The sequence below is a fragment of the Puma concolor genome, chromosome E1 (genome assembly GCF_028749965.1).
Source record: "Puma concolor isolate L17-30 chromosome E1, mPumCon1.1.hap2, whole genome shotgun sequence".
Taxonomy (NCBI): domain Eukaryota; kingdom Metazoa; phylum Chordata; class Mammalia; order Carnivora; family Felidae; genus Puma; species Puma concolor.
The window spans coordinates 14057962-14081431 of record NC_141680.1 but is presented as its reverse complement, the minus strand read 5'-3'; the positions used below and the strand labels follow the sequence as shown (position 1 = coordinate 14081431).

At 44.1% G+C, this 23470-nt stretch overlaps 1 protein-coding gene across 2 annotated transcripts in view; it reads right to left on the bottom strand.

Moving 5' to 3' along the window:
* Positions 1-23470, bottom strand: part of SHPK (sedoheptulokinase) — a 28816-nt gene that overhangs the window by 4124 nt on the left and 1222 nt on the right. For both annotated transcript variants that reach the window (XM_086686305.1, XM_025917863.2), the window contains exons 2-6: positions 17885-18026; positions 9194-9377; positions 8501-8653; positions 7340-7515; positions 3077-3277 (exon numbers count right to left, since the gene is read on the bottom strand). In XM_086686305.1, coding sequence (XP_086542431.1) covers positions 3077-3277; positions 7340-7515; positions 8501-8653; positions 9194-9377; positions 17885-17918 — 748 coding nt within the window. In that variant the 5' untranslated portion in view covers positions 17919-18026. The remainder of the gene's footprint in view (positions 1-3076; positions 3278-7339; positions 7516-8500; positions 8654-9193; positions 9378-17884; positions 18027-23470) is intronic.

Here is a 23470-nt window from a genome sequence, read left to right as displayed (position 1 = left end):
GTTCATCGGTTCGAGTGCCACGTCAGGCTCTGTGCTGACACCTCAGAGCCTACAGCCTGCTTCAGATTCTGTGTCTCCCTCTCTCTCTCTGCCCCTCCCCCACTCATGCTCTGTCTCTCTCTCAAAAATGAATAAACGTTAAAAAAAATTTTTTTTAAGAAAATTAAAAAAAAAAACAATTTTTTTTTAATTCCACAAGTGGTTCCAGTGTGCAGGCCAGTGCTGACAGCCACCACCCCAGAGTCGCCATGGAGTCTCATTGGCAGCACATTTAACTTGTACAAATTCAACCATACACACTCAGGAATGAAACAAAGAGGGAGAGAGAAATAATTAAATATTATAGCCAAAATGTGATCAGCAGGACTTTGGTTAAATATGTCAGAATGGGGACACCTGGCTGTCCTGGTCAGTAGAACATGTGACTCTTGATCTCAGGGTTGTGAGTTCAAGCACCACGTCGGGCATGGAGCCTATGTTAAACAAACAAACAAACAAACAAAAAAAACCAGAATAAATGTCTTTCCTCTCCCTCTAAAAATTCTACTAAAATCTCAGAAAAATCATGTGCTTGGTGAGTAACCTAGCATGTGTGTACAAGTGTATAAATCTGTAGGACCGAGTCCTTGGAAGAGAACTTCTGGTTCAAAAGTTATGTACATCATACTTGCCCCTTAGAAGCAGGCCTGGTTTACACCAGCACTGCAATGTGCAGAAGGGATTACCTCTCCATATCCTAGGAAACACAGTGTGTTAGAAACTTCTAAAAGAATAGATGAAGAATATAAAACCATGAAACTGATGGGAAGAAAGGGAAGGGAAATGAAATAGAAAAAAAACAGATCAATCAAGTAGAAAGCACAGAGGGGCGCCCAGCTGGCTCAGTCAGAGGAGCATGTGACTCTTGATCTCGGGGTCATGAGTTTGAGCCCCAGGTTGGGTATAGAGATTACTTAAAGAAATAAAAACTTTAAAAAAAAGAAAGAAAGAAAACAGAGAGACTAAGGAGATGGGATGATGAAATGCAATGTGGTATCCTGAAGTAGATCATGGAACAGAAAAACAAAATGAGTGGAAAACTTTCAAAAGAAAAGAAAGTCTATAGTTAAAAAGGAAAAAAAACAAAACAAAACAATGAACCATGTGCTTGTATATCCTTAATAATGTTAAGAAAATGTTAAAATAAAGTGTTCTTCCTCACTGGAAAACACTTGGGCCACAACCCCAGCCTTGAGGGGCACCTGAAGGAAGGTCTATACCAGCTGGAGACTGGAGAGACCCGGCTTCTAGCCCTGTTTCTGCATCCCTTGGCTTACCACCTCATCAGAATCTAAATACTGAGTTGCCACATGTTTACATCATGGGCTTAGAAACACAGACCATCGGAACTGAAAAAACACAGAAGGGGAAAGGACTTGCCAAGGCCACATAATGACTTAGGACAGAGCTGAGAACTGAGGCCACTCTCCTGGGTAGCACCACCACACAAGCATTTGTATCACACTTATTATGGGCCAGACATCATTCTAAGTGCTTTGCAGTATAACTCATTTGATCCTTGCCGTCCTCTGAGGTAGGTACTAGCATCTCTTTTCAGATGAGGAAAGTGAAGAACGGACGGGATAAGGAACCTGCCCAAGGGCACAAGGAAGTGGTGGGGCTGGGATTCAAACCCAGGCCACCTGGCTCCAGAGTCCCTGCTCTAAACCACATGAGGGTGGAACTGTCTGTTTTCCAACTTCTGGAAAACAATGCAAACCTAGGGTATTCTGAATAGAGAGAGAGAGTTTAATTTTTACACCTTATGTTTTAATATTTCCATTTCTGGTTAACAGATGTGATGTCTTTTATCTGAATAAACTTGTTGTATTTGCATCTATATATTTTTTAATCAAATGGCACAGTGTAGAAATTTCATAAAAGGTTAAGCTACCTATAATACTAACCTTCAAAGTACTCAGTTTCATAAAAATAAGAACCATGAAAATGCAAAAGACTTTTCTTTTTGAAAGGATCTTACAGAGAAATTAAGTATTACTATCTCTTTCAGGGGTAAAAATAACAGTCACTTCTGTATAAAGAGAAATACCAGTCAACGCAGTAAATAATTGATAGAGTCATCCAGTTAAACCAGTATCTAAATATAGGGCTTGCCTGAAGGTTCTTGAAAACCTTTTCTGATGCGAGACAAAACAAAATCCGAGTTCTGTTCTTTTAATGAAGCATTCCTGAGGGGATCCGAGCCAAGGGGGCAGAATTCCCCTGAAATCCTGACATCCCTGGCCAGCCTGAGAGAGGACTGACACGGGTCAGTGACGCTTGTCTACACAACCAGTATGAGCTTCCTATGGGCTCCCTGCTGCTCTGCCTCACTTTGTTACTATGCTGAAAGTTCCCCAGAATGACCTGATTCAGAGCTCCTACAGGTGGACCAGTGCACCTGATGAACACGATTTCCCCAGATCTGCATGGCTGACCAGAAATTTCATTTCTACCTTAAGTGCTTGGAAAGGGAACCTCTTCTGAAAGAAGGAGGTTGCAGGTTTCCCTGCAAATGAAGAGCAGAGAGAGGTCTGATCGATTCTATCCTGAAGAAAGCAGGAGGGCATCAGAGTTTCCAGGGATCCTTCTAAGAAAGGGAGTCAGGAACTACTTGCCAGGAATAAGTGCTATGAGGATTTTATAATACTGTCAAATACCATCCACATTTGATCATTTTATTTTCAGCTGTCTGAAGTCATTAGAAGGAAGACTTCAAACGCAAGGGACCCAGAGACTACTTGACAGAGAAGGTGACCAAGTGGGGCAGGGGAGAGCTAAGACACTATGATGATATTCCATAGTCAAGGTTAGGGGAGAAGATGCCCCCTCAAAAAAAAAACCATAGGTGATGGCAGCTCAGAAGATGAGAGGAAGGAAGGCTATACATCCAGATCCCTAAGGAAGGAAGGAATGTGTTGGAGCCTGGCTGGGTCTGACACATGAATCTAGAAGCTTAAATAACACACTCAGCACCAAGATACTGCTACATAGAAAGGACAAGCAGGAACACATCACTGTGTGGGCAACACCTTACCTAGATCGGCCATCCACTGTACCAGCATGTGGACAAACGCGGCCAGCACATTGCCCCCATTGAGCGACGCTGCCACCGCCAGGTAGGTCCTGTCAAAGTATGGGAAGTAGGTGACTGGAACTGTTGGGTCTGGAGTCTGTGCCGGCTGGAATCCTGGAGGCATGGAGGTTGCCAACTGAACAGAGGTGCTGATGTTGAGAACTAGGGTCCAAAGAAAGCAGAAGTTAGGCCTGTCAGGCTGACCCAGAGGTCACAAGTCACAAAAGGGCAAGGGGGAGAGTGTGTTGGCACACAAATTCTTTGGTACTCCTCCTTTCAGGATGTAGAGCCTAATTCCTGCGCACCCCCCCCCACCCCCCCCCCCACCCCCGCAACCCCGAGTGTGGGCTGGACTCGGTGACTTGCTTCTAGCGAAGAAAATAAAGCAGAAGTGACCATGTGTGACTTTGGAGACCAGGTCATAAAAAGGCACTGCAGCTTCTGTGTTGGATCACTTCTTCTAGGGAAAGGCAGGCACCATGTCATGAGCAGCCCTGTGCAGAAGCCCATGTGGCAAAAAACTGAGGCCTCCTGCCAAGAACCACATGAATGAGCTAAGAAGTAGATCCGCCAAGCTTGGTCAAGCCTTTGGATGACGGCAGTCCCAGGGGGCCAACAGCTTGATTGCAGTTTCATGAGAGACCTTGAGCCAAACCATCCAGCCACATGCAGACTCCTGACTCTCAGAAACTTTGAGAGATAATAAATGTTTGCTGTTTTAGGCCACTGAATATTGGGGTGATTTGCTACGCAGCAATAGAGAAATATTTGCAGGGAGAAAGAGCTCAGCCCAAGTATTTAACTCTCTGGTGAGGCTTCATTCATTTTCGGCAAGCACCACCTCCTTCCCATTTCCATGGCTCTCTTAACCTTCCTCTACCAGTGGGGGAAAAGGTCCCAGACCCAGCACGGAGGGGATGATTTTCTCCTCTGGATTGAGGCCAGGGCCTGTGGACTGTTCTAGGAGTCTCTTCTCTTCCACTTCTCACAAGACTTGGCCAAAAAGCCTGTGCTTCTCAGTCTATTGGGGTCCGAAATAACTGAGGTCAACGTTTAACTTTCCCATCTAGTGGGGGTTTGGAAGCAAGGAGACCAGAAACAAATCGCAGAAAGTCAATATCCTTTACCTTCTGCCACATCAAGCCTTTCCCCGTGACTCTTTACCAGAAGCAACATGCCCTCTACCTGTCCCCCGGAAGTAGAGGTGTCAGGGATGGAGGCCAACCAACCTTGCCCTTAGACACAGTGCAACTGACTACAGCCAGCAGCCACAATCTGGAACCAGAGACTACAGCCAGCTCACTGAAGAGGGAGCCTAATTCTTAGCTTCTTCCCACTTGACTAGCCCCTCACTTACTATGTAGGACACACATTCACATCCAGGCACAGGAGAGCCCTCTGTCGAGGGAACAGCCTATGATTTAAAAACCACCAGAGTAGTGGGGCGCCTGGGTGGCGCAGTCGGTTAAGCGTCCGACTTCAGCCAGGTCACGATCTCGCGGTCTGTGGGTTCGAGCCCCGCGTCAGGCTCTGGGCTGATGGCTCAGAGCCTGGAGCCTGTTTCCCATTCTGTGTCTCCCTCTCTCTCTGCCCCTCCCCCGTTCATGCTCTGTCTCTCTCTATCCCAAAAATAAATAAACGTTGAAAAAAAAAAATTTAAAAACCACCAGAGTAGTAAGAAAGAACCAAGCTCTTTACAGGCACCAGCCCACTGTGTCACCACAACCACCCCATGAGAAAGGTGTTGTCACCCTCACTTTAGATGATGACAAGGGCTCAGGAAGAAAAGCCACCTGCCTAAGGCCACACCAGAAGGAGGAGAGGGGCTAAATTCTAACCCAGGCCTGGGGACTGACTCCAAAGCCCACATGAGTTCCCTGACATTCACACTTTGAGATGAAATGATACAAGGCAAGAGCCGGTGTACTGGGAAAATTAAAAGCCACAGAACAAACTTAACATATTCCCAGAGCATTGATTTTAGATGAAAATTTGGGAGAAAAGGTTTTGAAAAACTTCTGATCTTAAAAGACTTTATCACATGTAAGTGCCAACAAAATGGGCAGAATTTCACTTTTCCCTCTCAGCTAATCTTGAATGAGGAATTGCTACCCCAAACAAGACAATAACAGTCCTTGAAATGTTATTTCTTAGGAATACCACAAAATAGGGGTGCCTGGGTGGCTCAGTTGGTTAAGCATCTGACTTCCACTCAAGTCATGATCTCATGGTTTGTGGGCTTGAGCCCTGCCTCTCGGGCTCTGTACTGACAGCTCAGGGCCCGGAGCCTGCTTCAGATTCTGTGTCTCCCCCTCTCTCTCTGTCCCTCCCCTGCTCGTGCTCTGTCTCTCTCTCAAAAATAAATAAACATAAGAAAGAAAGAAAGAAAGAAAGAAAGAAAGAAAGAAAGAAAGAAAGAAAGAAAGAAAGAAGAAAGAGAAAGAAAGAAAGAAAGAGGAAAGAAGAGAAAGAAAGAAAGAAAGAAAGAAAGAAAGAAAGAAAGAAAGAAAGAAAGAAAGAAATGAAATGAAATGAAATGAAATGAAATGAAATGAAATGAAATGAAATGAAATGAAATGAAATGAAATGAAATAGGAATAAACTACATAGAGAAGGCTGGTCAAACTTTTTAAAGTCAGGGTTGAAGTATAATAGTTCTATTTGATGGATGAAAGAAGACGTGACTACAAAGAGAATTCAGGTAAGATGAATGAATTCTCCATTCCCCTTGGTAACAAGGAGGGGCTCCCAGAGTGGACTCACTTGGCCAGGCTGCCATGAGGGTCAAATGAAACCTCCATCCTGCAACCACCTTGCTTGGGCAGGCAGGCCCCAATTCTCCCCTAGCCCGGGGAAGGGCAAACAACAGCCCACAGGCCATACCCACCCAGCCATGTGTTTTTGTATGGTCTGAGAGCTAAGAATGGCTTTCACTTTTTTTTTAAATAATAGCTTTATTGAAATATAATTCACATCAATTCACCATAAAAAACAACTTTTTAAAAGGTACAATTCAGTGGTTTTTAGTATATTCACAGTTGTGCAACCATCACCACTATCTAATTTTAAAACATTTTTATCACTCCAAAAAGAAACTGTACCCATCAGCAATCACTGCTTCCCCCGGCCCCTGGCAACCATTCATCTGCTGTCTGTCTCTATGGATTTGCCTGCTCTAGACTTTTCACAGGAATGGAAACATATGATGCACGGCCTTTTGGAACTGGTTTCTTTCATTCCTCCCTTTCACTCCCATGTTGTGGCATTTCAGTTGTGTGGATATAGCACACTTTCTAAATGCATTTATCAATTGGTGGGAGTTTGGATTGTTTCTACTTTTTGAATTGTAAGTTGTTATGAACAATGCTGCTAGGAACATCTGGGTGAAGTGTGGACACTTTGTGTGGACACGTGCTTCCAGTTCTCTTCGGCGTGTGCACCTGGGAGTGGAATTGCTGGGTCATGTTTAACTTTTAAGGAACTGCCAGGCTGTTTTCCAAAGGGGCTGCAGAATTTTACAATCATAGTGGCATGTTCTTACATTTTTAAATGGTTGAAAAGAAATCAAAAGGAGAAGAAAATTTCATGACACGTGAAAATTCTATGGAATTGACATTTCAGTGTCTATAAATGAAGTTTTGTTAGAACACAGCGGCACCCATTCATTTATGTATTGGCTATGGCTGCTTTCAGGCTCTAACAGCAGAGTTACGTAGCTACGATAGAAACGACATGGCCTACAAAGCCTAATATATTTATTTTCCAATCCTTTACAGGAAAGTCGACCAAGCTCTGCCCTAGACTGCAGCCTCCATCTCACTGTGACTCTCTTACACTGAATACAGAAAAGACTCTGCACTTCTAATCAGATGGGATGGAACTTTCATTGAGAAACACAATAACAAAAACCCTAATCTACTAATCTATTTTCTTGGTCATAGAGTTACACAGCAATCAGCCAACTAGAAACAGTCATTTCCCTTACCTGGCCATGGAAAGGAAAAGCACAGACTGTGGTCAGGGACAGAACTTGCCCTATAGGATTGCAAGCTCCCAGGGGAGGGGCTTCAGAACCTGTAGGAATGAGGCTGTTTTTCACGTTTACAGAATAACCATCAACAGGATGCGGAGGCTTTGGTACATGTTCCCCTTGTACCCTCACACAGAGCTGGAGCTTAGAAGGCACCAGTAGAAGTCTGAGGAAGGAACAGAAGAAAGACTTACCCGCATCTGTCCTTTGGGCCATACAGGAATAGACGGAGGCCTGTAAATCACCCAAGGCCACGCCCACCCGCGTCCCCTTTGGGACTCCAAACCAGGCACGGGAAGTTCTGCCCGCCAAGCTGCCCGCCTCAGCGATGTCTGGGAGCAGGTGGATGGGAAAGCCTGAGGTCCTCAATCTGCAATCCAAAAATGGACAGTGTATTTACCTGGTGCTGGGTTTTTTTTAGTCTTTGTTGTTTCCAGGAAACTCAACAAAGGAAAGCACTAGAGGATAACACATACGGGAAGGGAGGGTAGAATCCAGTGTTTTCAGAGAGGGCCTCTTTGGCTTTTTTTAAAACCATGAGAAGTAGACTTGTATTTTTTAAAGAATGAACACTGGCTTTCAAAAGCTTAGGATTAGCCTTCCAGGAAAGAAAACAACCAGTGTAAGCAGGGGTGATCAGGAAGGATTACACAAGAGCCAGATATCATCCCCACTCAGCCTCCTATGTTTGAAGGGAACACAAATACTCTGCAAAGGGAGATAGAGTTCCAACACAAAGTCACAATCAGTTAGCACAGGCCAAACCAAAGTCAAATCCATCAGTCTCCTGAATACCAAACGCATTCATCACTCGGGGTTAGTGAACACGGGCTGTCAATTTTATAAAACATGCTGGAAAGTCCTTTACCTGAACTACCAGGTGCTTTTTGTTTTATTACAGAGCTCAGAATTTGGACCCTGAAGGAAGTGAACTTATAGGGCACTGGATTTCTGGATCTGAAAAGGCAAAAGATTGCTTAAAAAGAACTTTTAAAAGACATCTCTCAAGACTGCTACTTCCATTTTTTAACCTTATTTTAAACTTTATTATAGTGAAAGTTATTCTTTGAAATCTATAGGCTAGGGCTGAGTCACAGAGAACTGGGGAAGCCAACCTAGGTCTGGGCAATTGTGGAAGAGCAGGACAGCATGGCGTACAGGGTAACCCCCTGCAAGGGTTCGCTGACAGCTAGGCCCACCCATGCCTGGTGACTGAAACAGGCTGAAGGACATTGGAACTTGATTCCTGGCCTCTTGGAATCCTCCACTCTTCTTGAATGGGAAAGTCCCACTGAAGCTCTCACATTAGAGATTCTGACCTTTAGCCTGGAGCCGGCCTGCAAGGATATACTCACATCTCCAAGTTCCAGCTTTGGCTCTGAGTGTTGAAATATCCCCAGCTAGCAGCATTCTGGTCGCACATCAGGGATCTTGGCAAGCCACACAACATGGCAACCACATAGTCATGGATGGTGCCCACTGCATCATAGGACTTCAGGAACTCTGGGCTAGTTTTCATATCAAAAACAATTCAACATGGTCTAATAGCAACTTGAAAGCATGCACCACACCCAGCTGCAGGCAGTGGACTAGACATGGCATAGCCGGGTGGCAACCAGCACCCCACATGCTGCAGCTCCCTGACAAGTAAACCTCCCGGGGTGAGGACCTCCCAGCCACTCAAAACACAGCTGGCTGGAGTCAGCCTTAGGGGAGGGGTCTCAGGGGAGAACACCTGGGAAAACCCGACATTGGCCGTTCTCAGCAGCCCTGACCCTACCATTAACTCACCACGTGACCCTTGGCAAGTCCCTTGTCCTCTCTGCCCCTTTCTTTCCGCCCCTGGTTAGAATCAGATAACCAAGACTTCTGAGAAATGAAGCAGCTCTGGACCAAGTCTAGGTCCTGTGACCACACTCTGTGCCAGGCCACCTGACTGAGGAACACTCCAGCATGTGGAGTGATGCTGACCAGCTGGAGGTATAGCCCTCTGGCCACTCTCATTTCCCTGGAAACCCAGAATCCAATTCAAAAACAGTTGTCCGTACCTATTCTTCGAAAGCCAGAAGATGGTTGCACAGCCAAACCCTGAGGCCACACTGAGATGGGACTCTGGCCGAGGCAAAGAAGCCAGGAACTCGCTGCTACACCGGCCATCCTGCCATGTGACCAGGTGGCTCACAGCTCTGGGCTCAAACACAGGGGAGGCCCCTCCCTCTGTCCATTCACAGCCTGAAACAAAGGAGATTACCAAACACAGAGAAAAGAGCCACTGACCAGCAGCAGCATGTCCGTGAGACCATTCTGCTAGTGAGGTTAAAGCACGACTTTATCACCCATGATAATGCTTCACTCACACACCTGGGTTCTGATGTAAGAGCACCTGGGTTTAATACCTGGCTCCATCACCAATGGCTGTGTGACCCTGGGCAAGTCACCTACTCCCTCCATTTATCCCACTTCTTCTATATTCCTTTTTATTCATTTTTTACAGTTGATATTATATCCCCTTTCACCTTGTAAGGAAAGAAACTTAGCACACTCTCAAGTCCCCTAGTCTCCATCCTTCCAACTCTTACCATGAGGATACTACCTAGACTGGATTCTGGATGATGATGGATATATTTTCTCTTTTACTTTGGTCTTAGCTAACTGATTTTTAGGCATCAAACTTTATTCAGGAATCTAGCCATCTTTACTTCATTTATGTCATTTATCTCTTGAAATCTTCTGGATCTTTCTCTGCTCTTATTTAAATTGCCCAAAACTAGTTTCAGTATAGTTCGTTCTGTGGCAAAGCATCTAAAGGCCTATATGGCTCCGAATATCTTTGCATATCCTCATACTTGAAGGACAGTTGTAATATTCCAGGTCCTAAGTTCCTTTTCTTCAATACTTAAAAACACTTTGTAGATTTGTGATAGATTGCCACAAATTCCTTGCTACTCCTCCCATTAAGGGGCAGAATCTAAGTCCTCTTTCCTTGAATCTAGGCTGGACTTGATGATTTGCTTGACCAAGAGAATGTGGGGGTAGTGACATCCTAGGACCCCCAAAGCTAGGTCATAGAAGTCTTGCAGCTCCCACCAGAGCCTTTTGGAGCACTCATTCTGGGGGAAGCCAGCCACCATGTACGAAGTCCCACTACCTGGGACACTTGGGTGGCTCAGTCAGTTAAGCATCTGACTCTTGATTTCGGCTCCGGTCGTGGTCTCATGGTTCATGACATTGAGCCCCACATTGGGCTCCATGCTGACAATGTGGAGCCTACTTGGAATTCTCTCTCTCTGCCCCTCCCCCCACCAAAATAAATAAATAAACTTAAAAAAAAAAAAAAAGAAGTCCTAAGGCCACCATGCTGGAGAAACTACATGGAGAAGTCACATGTAGGCATCTAGAGGCCATCCTCCAGGCTGACTCCAGCCTTCCAGCCTTCCCTACCAAGGCATCAAGCATTGAGTAGAGCCACTCTTGAACCCTCCAGACCCATCTGTCCACTACACAAACACTCCCAAGCAACCTCCATCAACTCCGTGTACAGTAGCTCTATCTGATATGCAGAAGTAAATTGTACAAGATATAATAAAATGTTTGCTGTTTTAAGTAACTGAGTTTGGAGGTAGTTTGCTATACGCCAGTAGGTAACCAAACTACTATTCCATTGCATTTTTTTTTTTAATTTTTTTTTTTTCTACGTTTATTTATTTTTGGGATAGAGAGAGACAGAGCATGAACGGGGGAGGGGCAGAGAGAGAGGGAGACACAGAATCGGAAACAGGCTCCAGGCTCTGAGCCATCAGCCCAGAGCCCGACGCGGGGCTCGAACTCACGGACCGCGAGATCGTGACCTGGCTGAAGTCGGACGCTTAACCGACTGCGCCACCCAGGCGCCCCCCCATTGCATTTTTACATAGAATGTTGCTCTTGAAAAATGTCTAGTCAATCTGCTTGTACTTCTTTTATATAGGATTTGGTCTTTCACTGTGTATGCTTTTGGTATTTTCTTTGTCTGAAATCCTTGAAAGTTCACTATAATATATCTGGCTGTGAGGTTTTCCTTCTCTCCCTTCTTTGACATTCTATGCACCCCTTCAGTCTGGTGCGTAAGATATTATTTTGTCAGTTATGGTAAATTTTCTTCATTAGTTCTTCAAATATTTCCTCCTCTACCACTTTTATTTTTCCTTTTCTAGATCGCCTATTATTCAGATGCTAGTGCTTCTATTTGTATTTTCAATATCTCTTACCTTTTCTTTTATATTTTTTACTTCTTTGTCCTTTTCTTCTTCCTTCTGAGAGATTTTCTAAATTTGCATCTTTTATTTTCAAATTTGTCCTGAAGTTCTATCCATTTTGTTATTAATCCCGTCTATTACATTCTTTATTTCAACCATTATATTTTTTCAGACCTAATAATTCTCCTTGGTCCTTTTTATGTTTTCTTGCTAATATTCTCCTTTCATACATTTTAGTAGGTATGTCAAGCTAATTTTATTTATTTTTTTTTTTTTAATTTTTTTTTTCAACGTTTTTTATTTATTTTTGGGACAGAGAGAGACAGAGCATGAACGGGGGAGGGGCAGAGAGAGAGGGAGACACAGAATCGGAAACAGGCTCCAGGCAACGAGCCATCAGCCCAGAGCCTGACGCGGGGCTCGAACTCACGGACCGCGAGATCGTGACCTGGCTGAAGTCGGCCGCTTAACCGACTGCGCCACCCAGGCGCCCCAAGTCAAGCTAATTTTAAATTAGACTGACCATTCTAATAGTTGTTTCTCAAAGAATCTCCATCAAATCACCTGGCACAATGTTTTTCTTGTGGAACAGCTGTGCTCTTCAAATGTCTTATTGTCCTGGCCCATGAACTCATTTTGTGCTGGGACTATTGGCTACTCTGTCAGTCAGTGTAAACGGGCCAGATCTCAATCCCTGCCAGCCTCCAAGCAGCTGGAAAGGATGAATGAATCTTGGGGTAAATCTGCAGCTAATCCATCCCACCCTGCAAAACATCTCCTCAGGTCAGTACTTCCACTCTGCCTCCCAGGAAAAAACAATGTTTTGAGGATCCTTAGATTACAATGTCACCAGCCCTGGGGTTTGGAAAGAGACTCCTGCTTTTCTCCACTGCCTTGATTTTATTCCTGAAGACACCAGAGCTGCTGAGGGTATGCGGACAATGCTGCTTGTCCCAAAGCCATGGCAGTCCAGGGGACCAGCTGTTCCCCTCCTGATTTATCCTCTCACAGGCAAGGCTAGTTGCCTCTTGCCCCAGACCCAAGCCACTGTCAACCCACACATCCCAAATCAAAGTAGCCCCATCACCCCAGGCTCTCTCACAATGTTCTCCCCTTTCCTTGGTGTTTTTCTCTTATGATTCCTCTAAAACTGACCTTGGCAAAGACAGCCAGCTGTCAAGCTAGTTCAGCATCTTGGTGGCAACTGTATCTGGAAGCCCAGAGGTAAAGGACACTTATAATTCTTTCCTGGGTCCTGGTAGCTCTTCCTGCCATGTGTCAACTTCACTCTTAGACTAGTGGCAAGGGGAAGGGTTAGAGTTAGGGTTAGGGTATGTAGTGTGTGTTGTGTGTGTAGGGTTGTAAGTATTAAATGAGTTAACACATGTAAAGCATTTAGAACAGTACCTGACACAGTCAGTACTCAATTAATGTTAGTGATGATAATGATGATGCAAATGAATCTTTACCTTCTAAACTCTGTCTGGAGTCTAAGATTTGCAGCAGCCTTCAAGAAAGACAATACACATCCCTACATATGTTTTGTTTTCTCCTCTTCTCATATAGGGAATATTTCTCACACTTCCACAGAATATAAATACAACCACTGTAGCAGAATGGGAAAAGAATCTTGAGTGCCAGTTGAGAAAGGTTATCAGTAACAAGAACACTCCGGATCTAATGGACAGAGATGAGAATTTGTTCTCCATATGTCCTGAGATGGCCTCCAGATGAGAACAATGCCTACCATAAAGCAAAGCAGGGCAAAGCCTCACATGCAGCTATTTTGTGGCTATGTCTGATCTGAGGCCCCAGATTTGGGAGCCAAAATCATTACATTTTCCTATAAATTTTTTTCATTAAGAACCAAAGAAAGAAACTTAACTGCCTCTCCCCTCTTTGCTCCAGACCATGAAACATCCATTTGTTCATTTATACGTGGGTGATTGAATGACATGTTTATTAAGTATCTAATATGTATTAGGCACGGGTTCTAGTCCCTGAGAATGCAGCAATCAACAAGAAAAAGTCACTACTGTCATGAAGCTTATATACTAGGTATATAGAATATACACAAACAAGTATACAATATCTGATACTTTCCATTGCTGTGAAGAAATAAACAGCAGTGATAGATTTTTGAAGGGTGATCAGGGAAGTCTTCTCTGAAGTGACGTGTGAGGAGGGACCTGGATTAAAGAAGAGAGTGAGCCCTAAGAATGTCTGGGGAGGGGGCGCCTGGGTGGCTCAGTCGGTTAAGCATCTGACTTCACCTCAGGTCATGTTCTCACGGTTCGTGAGTTTAAGCCCCGCGTCAGGCTCTGTGCTGACAGCTGGGAGCCTGGAGCCTGCAGCCTGCTTCGGATTCTGTGTCTCCCCCTCTCTCTGCTCCTACCCTGCTCTCTGTCTCTGTCTCTCTCAAAAATAAATAAACATTAAAAAAAAAATTTTTTTAAAAGAATGTCTGGGGATACATGCTGCAGGTAGATGGGTCAGGGCAAAGGCTCTGAGACAGCTTGTCAAACTCTGGTTGGTATCCCCAGCCAGTAACCAGAAGAGCAGGGAGGTGCCTAACAGATCATGCACCTGAAGTGTATGAAGTTTCACTTGGGGTAGGGGTGGGGGCAAAGCAGTGCACCTCCACAACTACATACTGTATTTGTACCTACACTTAAAGCCGGGATTCTTTTTTTTAAAACATGTATTTCTTACTTTTTAAAAATTCTTGTATTTTTTAGAGAGAGAGAGAAAGAGAGAGCAAGTGAGTGGGAGAGGGGCAGAGAGAGGGAGACAAAGAGAGAGGGTGGCAGGAGGGAGAAGGCTCCATGCTCAGTGCAATGGAGTCCCATGACCCCGGGATCATGACCTGAACCAAAACCAAGAGTCAGATGCTCAACTGACTGAGCCACCCAGGTGTCCCTAAAGTTGGGATTCTTATTCCAGCCCAAAGCCGGATTTCTACAGCTTTTTTTCAACCCCTTTATCTGCTTCCAAAACTCTTTGATCCTTTAAAAAAAATTTTTTTTTTACTAACAGTTTTATTTTGTTTGTATGAGAAAACAAATATGGAATGCTTACTATGTACCAGGTATTCTTGAAAGCACTTCAAAAATAATTCATTTAATCTATATAACAGCCTTATAATATAGGCATAATTCTTCCCTTTTTACAAGAAAAATGAAGCAGAGAGAAGTTAAGAAAAATTTGCCAAAGGTCACATAGCTATCAAATGGTAGAACCAAGATTCAAATCCACTCTGTTTCAGAATTTGGTCTGATATTTGTTAACTTTTTTCTTTCTTCCTTCTCTCTCTCTCTCTCTCTCTCTCTTTTGGCAAAGAATTGATATATTTTTAATTTTTTAATTACAGAAGTGACAAGTGAATGCATTCTCGGTATGAGATGTTCAGCTATTACAGATAAAGCCAGAGGTCCGCTTATACCCCTACCTGAGTCCTGGCCCCACTCCTGTCCCTGTTAGCACTTGTGGGGAACTATCTCAAGTTTTCACACTCACACAACATATTTTGTTTGGCTTGATTGACTTTATTTTGTTTTTGTCTATTTTTTTTTTTTTTTTTTTTAAGCAAACAGCATTGTACTATATTTCTTCTTCCAGGGGTTATTTTTAACATCCAGCAAATGTTCTAGAGGCCTTTCCATGTGAGTGTATGTGAATGTACCTTATTCTTTTTGACTACACTGCACATCCTCCTACAGCCTGGGCATACCACCATTTATGCATCCATTCCCCAGAGCTTAAACGCGCTTAAACGCCAGTTTTCGCTACCATAACGAGGTAATGAACGACAGTGATTACGCCTCCTTATGCACATACATGGTAAAGTAATTTTCCTGAGCACATACCAAGTAGCAAAGCTGCTGAGTCACAGCAGCCCCCTTGTTTGGAACAGGCCCCCGCCAAACTGCCCTCCAAACCGCCATGCTAATTTATACTACCACCGGCCATATTTAAAAATATCAATTTTCCACCCCATTTCCCAACCTTGACATTTTCAAACTTTGATTTCTTACAATTCAGTGGGTGGAAATGATTTCTCATTGTTGTTTTCATCTGCCGGCCCTAATTACTAATGACATTGAGCCTCTTTTTATATGCTTATTAGCCACTTGTATTTCCTCTTCTGGGAACTGCCTATCGGTATCCTTTGCCCATTTTCCACAGGACCATTTGTCCTTTCTCTGTCCTTATTTCTTTATATGAACCCATATTATTCACACAAGCAAACATTTTCTCCCAGTCAGCCGCCTGCCTTTTAGCTTGGTCTTATCATGCCCACTTCTCTCCTGCTATTACTGACCCTCGAAATGGAGTCTACAGGCGTAACCACAGGCCTCTCAGAAAACACTCTCACTGTTTTTCCTCTCCCCGCTGGCTGGCCTGTGCCCTCATGGAAGCAATTAGCTCTCCGCTTGGCTTACTGGTGCCTGTCTGTGTTGACTGCCTTGAGTGTGCCCTGGAAGGTGAGGGCTTCGTCTGCTAGTTTCTATGTCTCCCGTGGGGTCAAGTACTGAGCCTTATTCACTGTAGGTAATGAAGCTAAACTGATTTATGGCCACCATTAAAAACACAATGTCTTGATCCCAAGTACGATTTCACTCAACTCTGCTAAGCAAGTATTACCATCGTCAAATAGTGGTTTCCCTCCTTCCCAGAAGCAGAAAACAAAGCAAGGAGGCATGTGGGCTGACTCAATGAAATATTAAGCAGCTCTCTCCAACAATGTGGGCAATGGTTTGTGTGGTTGTTACAGAGTCCAGGAAATGGGCAGAAAGGGAGGCAGATGACCAGACCACAATCATTAGATCTCTGCTGTCCTCTTTGGGACAGGTTTTAGTATTAAAAGGACATTTATTCTCGTTAATGCAAAATTAAGGAGTTTAAAAAGTTTTTACAACCTAGACTCCCTCTGAGAGGTCAGCTGTAACACCCTAATTGGCCTTCTCCTCCTGCTACTGATTGGAGCCAAGCAGCTCCTGTGGTCCCAGCCAGCCTGACAACAGGCAGATGAGGAAGAGGGAAGAAGCAAGAGGTCCTGCACTGGCTTCTACAGTCCACCCAGCCCCTCCTGGGAACTGATCAAAGGATGCATCACTAGACACCAGTCATGCTGCTGAGAAGCAGGTCCACTCACTTGGCCCCGGGGAACTGGAATCACTGACTCTCCAGGCAAAAAGGGGTGGATCTGGTGTTCAAATCCCCTTAACTACAGCCCCCAAAGTAGCCATCCATCCTCTACTTAAAATACCTACAGTAGGGGGTGCCTGGGTGGCTCAGTCTGCTAAACGTCTGACTCTTGATTTCAGCTCAGGTCATGATCTCCCGGTTCGTGAGATCAAGCCCTGAATCCAGCTCTGCACTGACAGTGCAGAGCCTGCTTGGGTTTCTCTCTCTCTCCCTCTCTCTCTGCCCCTCCCCAGCTCGTGCATGCTCTCTCTCTCTCCAAATAAATTTTTAAACCATAATAAAAAAAACCCTGCAGTAAAGTAGCTGGGTAATGGGTGTGTGTTGGTCCATAATACTCCCTACTTTTATGTCTGTATAGAACTTTTTAGTTAAAAAAGTTTTTTAATGCTTGCTGTAATAGGAGCTCATAATATCCTAATCCTTCCTCAGACATTCTGTTGGGAAGTTCCTGGCTTCATTGACTGTTGCACCCTCGTGCAGCTTTGGTTCTCCAAGAGGCCTTTAAAAGCTTAGTGTCTGAAGTCACACCAACCTGGGTTCAAAAGCTGGAGTCCCCACTTGCTGCCATATGAGCCCAGGCATATTAAGTTCAGAACCTCCACTTCTCATCTGCACAATGGGGACAATAATGTAACCTATATCATGAAGATGTCAGGAATGTTCAATGTGATCATGCAGGTAACATCCTTAGCCCAACATCTGGCATGTAAATTACTCATCATTATTTTGCTGGCTTAATAAGTCTCTTCCTAGAGGCCAAAAAGAACAGGTCACCTGCACTGTGGCATTTAAGATATAAGACAACCAACTAAATAATTCTTAGCACTTGAGCCCATAAAAAGGACAAGCCCTGGAATTCAAAAATCACAAATGTCTGTGACTATGACAAACAAAAATTATGCCCAAATTCAAAAGTATTTCCACTGTGTCTTGGCATCTCCTATAACCACACTAATCTCTTAGTTGTCTACTTTGATGCTCTGAGACCCTGACACAAAAGAGAAAGCTGTGGAAAATCCACTCCACTGAATCCTACAGAGAATCAGAGACAAGTCACTCTTTTCCCTCACCCTGCTGATGGATGGTGTGTGAGTGGACAGTTCGCTTACTCGTTACACATTTGTACAAGATAGGAGGTACACAACATACAGGACGTACACAAAATACAAGAGACAACATGTGCCATTCCATTCCTACTGCAGGGTGACCCGATCCTTCAGAGAGAGCCCTCTGCAGCACTTTGCTGTTCCACAGTGGTTGCTAGAAGCACATGATCATCCCTGGAGCCCAGCATACCTTGGCCTGTTTTCCAAAACATGACTCCATGCATCTGTCCTGATACTCCAATGCCACAGACTTCCTGGAGCAACTGCTGAGGAAGGGCAGCAAGGCACTCATTTAGGGCTTGGATGATTCTGCTTACATCCTGCTCCCGCCCCTGGAAACAGAACAGGACGCGTCAGGCAGTGGCACACAGACAGGTGGGGGGCGGGGGGGGGGGGGGGGTTAGGGGCCCCAAGGGATTTCCTGGGCTGCCCAGCTAATTCCACTGGGGTCACTTCCAGGACCTGCTGACTAGGCTCACGGATGACATGTGGGACTGAGGGTTCTCCACCACCTCCAACAGCACCTAGAGTAGGAATGTGGTGGACGAGATTCCACTCCCTCCCTGCACAGGTGAGGCGCTGGGGCAGATGAGGTTCCAAAATGGCTAAGACTCTGCCCTCTACTGTGGGCAAGTCTGAGCTGAGAAAAGCACTGCCCCTGCCCTATAGGAACTGACAGTCTAACATTAAGGATAGGAGAACACAAGACCAAGATGTAAGGAGCAATTAAGGGTCTATCTCAAGGCACACAGAGGATTGGGATAAGGGCAGGATGGAACACAGCAGGAAGGAACCTGGAAGGAAAGGTGTAGCCAGGAAAGGCCTCGTGGACAAGCCCTAGTGTTTGCTTCTACTTGGGACTTTAGTTCATCCATCTGACAAACATCTCCTCAGTGCCTTTAGGGCCAGGCCTTAGACTTGGAAACAAAACACCGACGGGGGTGGGGGGTGGGGGGGGGCAGGGGTGCACCTGGGTGGTTCAGTCAGTTAACTGTCCAACTCTTGATTTTGGCTCAGGTCATGATCTCACGGTTCCTGAGATCAAGCCCTGTATCAGGCTCTGTGCTGACAGCGTAAAGCCCACATGGGATTATCTTTCTCCCTTTCTCTCTGCCCCTCCCTGGCTCTCACACAGGAGCCTTCACCCTGGGCCACTTGCGCACGTGTTTTCTCTCTCTCAAAATAAATAAATAAACTTACAAAAAAAAAAAAAAAGAATAAAACATCCACTAGGGAAGGCAGGCAAGAAGAAAGCCCAGAGAATACCTGGGCACAGCAACAGTGAGATGGTCCATGCAAGGGTGTGGTGGGAAATGAGGCTATAAAAGAGAGGGTGAGCCCAATGGCAGACCTTGAGCCCCAGAGTAAGGGGCTCCTCCTAAAGCCAATGGGGAGCCCTTGGGGCTTTCTGAATGGGACAGTATCATCATCAGAGCAGTGTTTTCAGAAGATTAATTAGGCAATGAGATAAGGTACCCAGAAAGAGACTGATAGTATAGAAAGATTTTTAGGGGTGGAAATGAGATTCAAGACAGTCAGGACCATCTTCTCCTCATTTGCCTTTTCCCCTGATTTGCCTCCTTACAAACTTGTCTAGGCAAAATAACCTTGAAAAACAAAGTCATGAGAGTTAAGAATATAATCAAATAGCATGCTAATATCTCTGGGTCCAGTGGTCTTAAGAGACAAGAATATGAATAGAATGCAGGATTTGAAAAAAGTTAGAGGTGTCTGGAATCAGATGGGAAAACACATTTAGGGATCTTAGAGATAATGAAATGCCAAATCCAATCAAGCAGTACATCCAGATGGGTGGGAGGTAGAAACTAATATAACTTCAAAAGTAGGTGACTCACACCAAAAAATTTAGGTTTCCATGACCATCTCTTCTTCTAAATTATGAAGTCTCTGTTAAAGGCTAGAAATCAGACTCCAAGATCCCATCCCATCCCAGGAGATGCCTCTAATCAGTAAGAAGTCTCAATAAGCTAAGGAGGCCACCAAAATATATACACTTGGAAAAGCAACCCAGATGACAGAACTGCTTCCTTGATCAAGAATTAAACATGCATGTTTAAAAGAGTCATACCTATGTGATTAACATTTGTGCTTAAGGAAATCTGAGCATTTGGTATTTTAGGTAAATTTATATGTTTAAGAGAATTTGGCCTAGGTTACCTTTGCAACTCCAAGTTAAAATGTGAAATTGAGTAACTGATCTAGATTTGTGATTATAAGTTCAAATCTCATTACTGTATATTTATAAAAGGATTTTAAACATATAAGAGCATTTAAAGTTTATGTAGTTATCCATTTAACTTATTAGATTTATAAGAATTATTTAGGTATTCTGAAAAGCTGTGGGTCAGGCAACTACAGTAGTACCTAAATATATATAGAGAGATAGATAGATAGATAGATAGATAGATTTATAAATATATATAAATATAAATATATATAAATATATTTATAAATTTATAAATTTATTTATAAAAAATAAATATAAATCTATATATAAATATAGATTTATCTAGTGTATATAGTGTATCTTAGTTACACACTAGATAAATATATATTTATCTATATATATAAATATAACTGAAATAGCATTAAGTATTATTCAAAGGCCCTCAAAAATGATAGTGACATGTTAGACTTATAAATGGAACCAGCTTTATAAGCTAAATTTAAAAGTTTAAGAACTAGGGTTCTGAATTTAGTAAATTGAATACTTACTTTGATTTCAACCAAAGTGCAATGTTTCTGGCACACAAAAATCACCTCAAGGTATAATAAGCTTAACAACTAGAAGGACCCCTGGAAAACTCAGAAGAGAAATGTGGCTCCGTTCTTAATAAATGTCTGGTCTCTGGGGAACTGAGAAAGCTTCCGGTCTTGGAAAAGCATCTGAAGACTGAGCCCTCAAGCCCCAGGCTATCCTGCCCAGGGCAGAACACAGCCCTCCCCCTCCTTGGGACAGACCCCTCACTTGTCCGTCAGCCTGCTGGCCTTGGGCAGGGGCAGTTCTAGGCTCCAAACAAGTGTGAACAAAGAAACAGAAAAAAAGGAAGGTGAGGATGAGTAGAATGGGGAAAAAAGTGCAGAGGGATCACAAATCATTTTCCTGAGGAGGCAGCCCCAGACCCTAAAGAGACTGTATATGGGAGAGACTACAGCAGAACTGGCTGGGCAGTGAGAGCCCAGCAGAGAGGAGGTGCATGGCTGGCACTGAATTGAGATGTGTTGCAAGTGTAAAATACATACCAGACTTCAGATTTAGTATGAAAAATGCACAATACCTTATTAATAAATTTATATTCATTATTATATATTGAAGTATGTTGGATACATGGTGCTAAATATGCAGTTAAAATTAATTTCAGCTGTTACTTTTTACTTTAATACTAGAGAACTGGAAATTCCAGGTGTGGGTCAGCTTCGTAGCTAGAGTTTCTACAGGACAGTGCTAGTTTAAAGAGTTCCCACATGGCCAGATGGTATATCAACCCAGGACAGAGGAGCCACTGTTTAAAATGGGCCCACTGGTGTGTGAGTTGTGTGGGTGGGACAGTGAAGGAGGGAAATGGGCCAGGTGGGAGCGAAGACAAGGAGGCAGTCAGTGTTCAGCAATTAGTTCGAGTTTCAGTGGTGAGTATGATGAGGGAGTAGCTCTCGGACAATGGGCATACCCACAGGTAACAGGAAAGGTGCTGCCTCCATTTCTTGGTTCAGACTATCAATCACTCTATCCAGATCAAATCCTAGAACTTTAGATTTGAGAACAGAACTTAGAAACTCAAGTCAACCCTCCTCCTCCACACCCCTCTTTACAGATGAAGAAACTGAGGCCCAGAAAGGAAAAACTAACTCCAAAAGGGTCACAGAGATTCACTCAAAAATCCTGGTATTTTAAGGTTGCAAACACCTAAAAGCCTGACTTTCTATACAGCTGCCAAGCTTGGCCTTGTTCTACACAATACTTCTTAAGAATGAAAAGTATGGACATAGAGAGAGCACAGGGACACCAGGTGTTTCTGTCCCCTAGGGTACATTTGGCAATATGGAGACATTTTGGGGTGTCAGAACTGGGTAGGAAGGGTCTACGGGCACGTAGTAGGTAGGGGTGCTGAACATTCTCCAATGCACAGGACAGCTCCCCACAACAAAGAATCATCTGACCCAAGTATCAACAGTGCCAAGGTGGAGAAATTCTGCTAAAGATTAAATTACAGCAATGCCATCTGTCCCAGAGCACAAAGCACACATGGAAGATGCATGGGGGGTATTACTCGCCTCTCCGAAACCCCTCATTAGGCAGGTGTGGCACACTGTGTGCCTGTAAACACGGAACAGCCTGCTGAACACTGGGGGAAGCGGAGAAAGCAGTTTTCAAGAAGTGGCCCTATTGCAAGAGAAAGGGCACCGCCTAAACTCACATCCTCTAATCCCAGCTGCTCACCCCCACAGGGTCAGAGCTGAATTTGCCTCCATTTCACAGTCCATGAGGTGAAATAATCATTCTAAAGTATCCTGATGCCCCAACCAAACTAATTTTGAAAGTCTCTATGAAAACGCAAAGTGCTATAAGAGACTCTTAAAAAATGAGAACAAACTGAGGGCTGATGGGGGGTGGGAGGGAGGAGAGGGTGGGTGATGGGTATTGAAGAGGACATCTTTTGGGATGAGCACTGGGTGTTGTATGGAAACCAATTTGATAATAAATTTCATATATTTAAAAAAAAATGAAAATGCAAAGTGCTCCTGTAATCTTTATCCTCTGAAATGTTTCTGAGCAAGACGGACTCTGAACTGTAAACAACTGAGTCCAGATAACTGGCAAGAGATTGTGAAAAACAAGCTCTTGGGAGTATGGCCCAGAAAAATCGGAGTTTGTGGCTAGAAGGGGCCTTAGAGGCCTCCTATTACAACTAGGAGAACAAGCAGAGATCCAGAAAAAAAAGTCCAAAGGTTACACAGAAAGTTCCTACATATTAATTTCTATTGTCAATTAACTGAACACAGGGAATTAATGGAATCCAGTTTTAGATTAAAGGTAGATTAGATTCCAGGTAGATTAATGGAATCTACCTTTTTCAGGGAATTAATGGAATCCAGTTCTAAGAACTGATGATGTTACTGAACCCAGAGCTCTCATTGTGGTGAAATTCTCCCCCATTTCTACCTTGTAACTCTCACAAGACACTAGTTTTGAGTATAATGATGAATCCAATCTTTTTCTAACATTTTAATCGGCTTCTCTCTCCTGTCTTTCTGTCTCTGCAGTCCTTCCTCCAAGCTGTCTCAGCTTTTGGAACCTGGTGTCTTTTTCTGACCAAGTGTTTCAATTCCCCAGTCCACATTCCACCCCTGCAGAATGAGAAGAGCCCCTTTCGCCCTGATTCTTCCTCTTAGTTCCAGAGGAAAATCCAGATTCTGCCCTGGGGAACAAACTGAATCCTAAACTTGACAACGGCAGGTGTCATGTGCAGAGACAGCAAGAACAAGAGAGGCCTGAGGTCACTCCACAGACACAAGGAGAGAAATTTCCCGCAGGTCAAGTGGAGGGCTGAGAGCACGGGGATACAGCGCCATAAGCAAGGACACCAGAGGCCAGAGAGTGAGGAAGGAGATCGGTGCCAGCAGGTGGGAAAGCTACCGGGAAGAGACCTAACGGATCAGAGGGAGCTGCAGCAGACAGGCAGAGGTCAGGCAGATGGAGAAATCGGGGAGACTTCCTTGCAGAAAAGGGGTTGGGGGGAGGCCTCCTTTGAGGAGC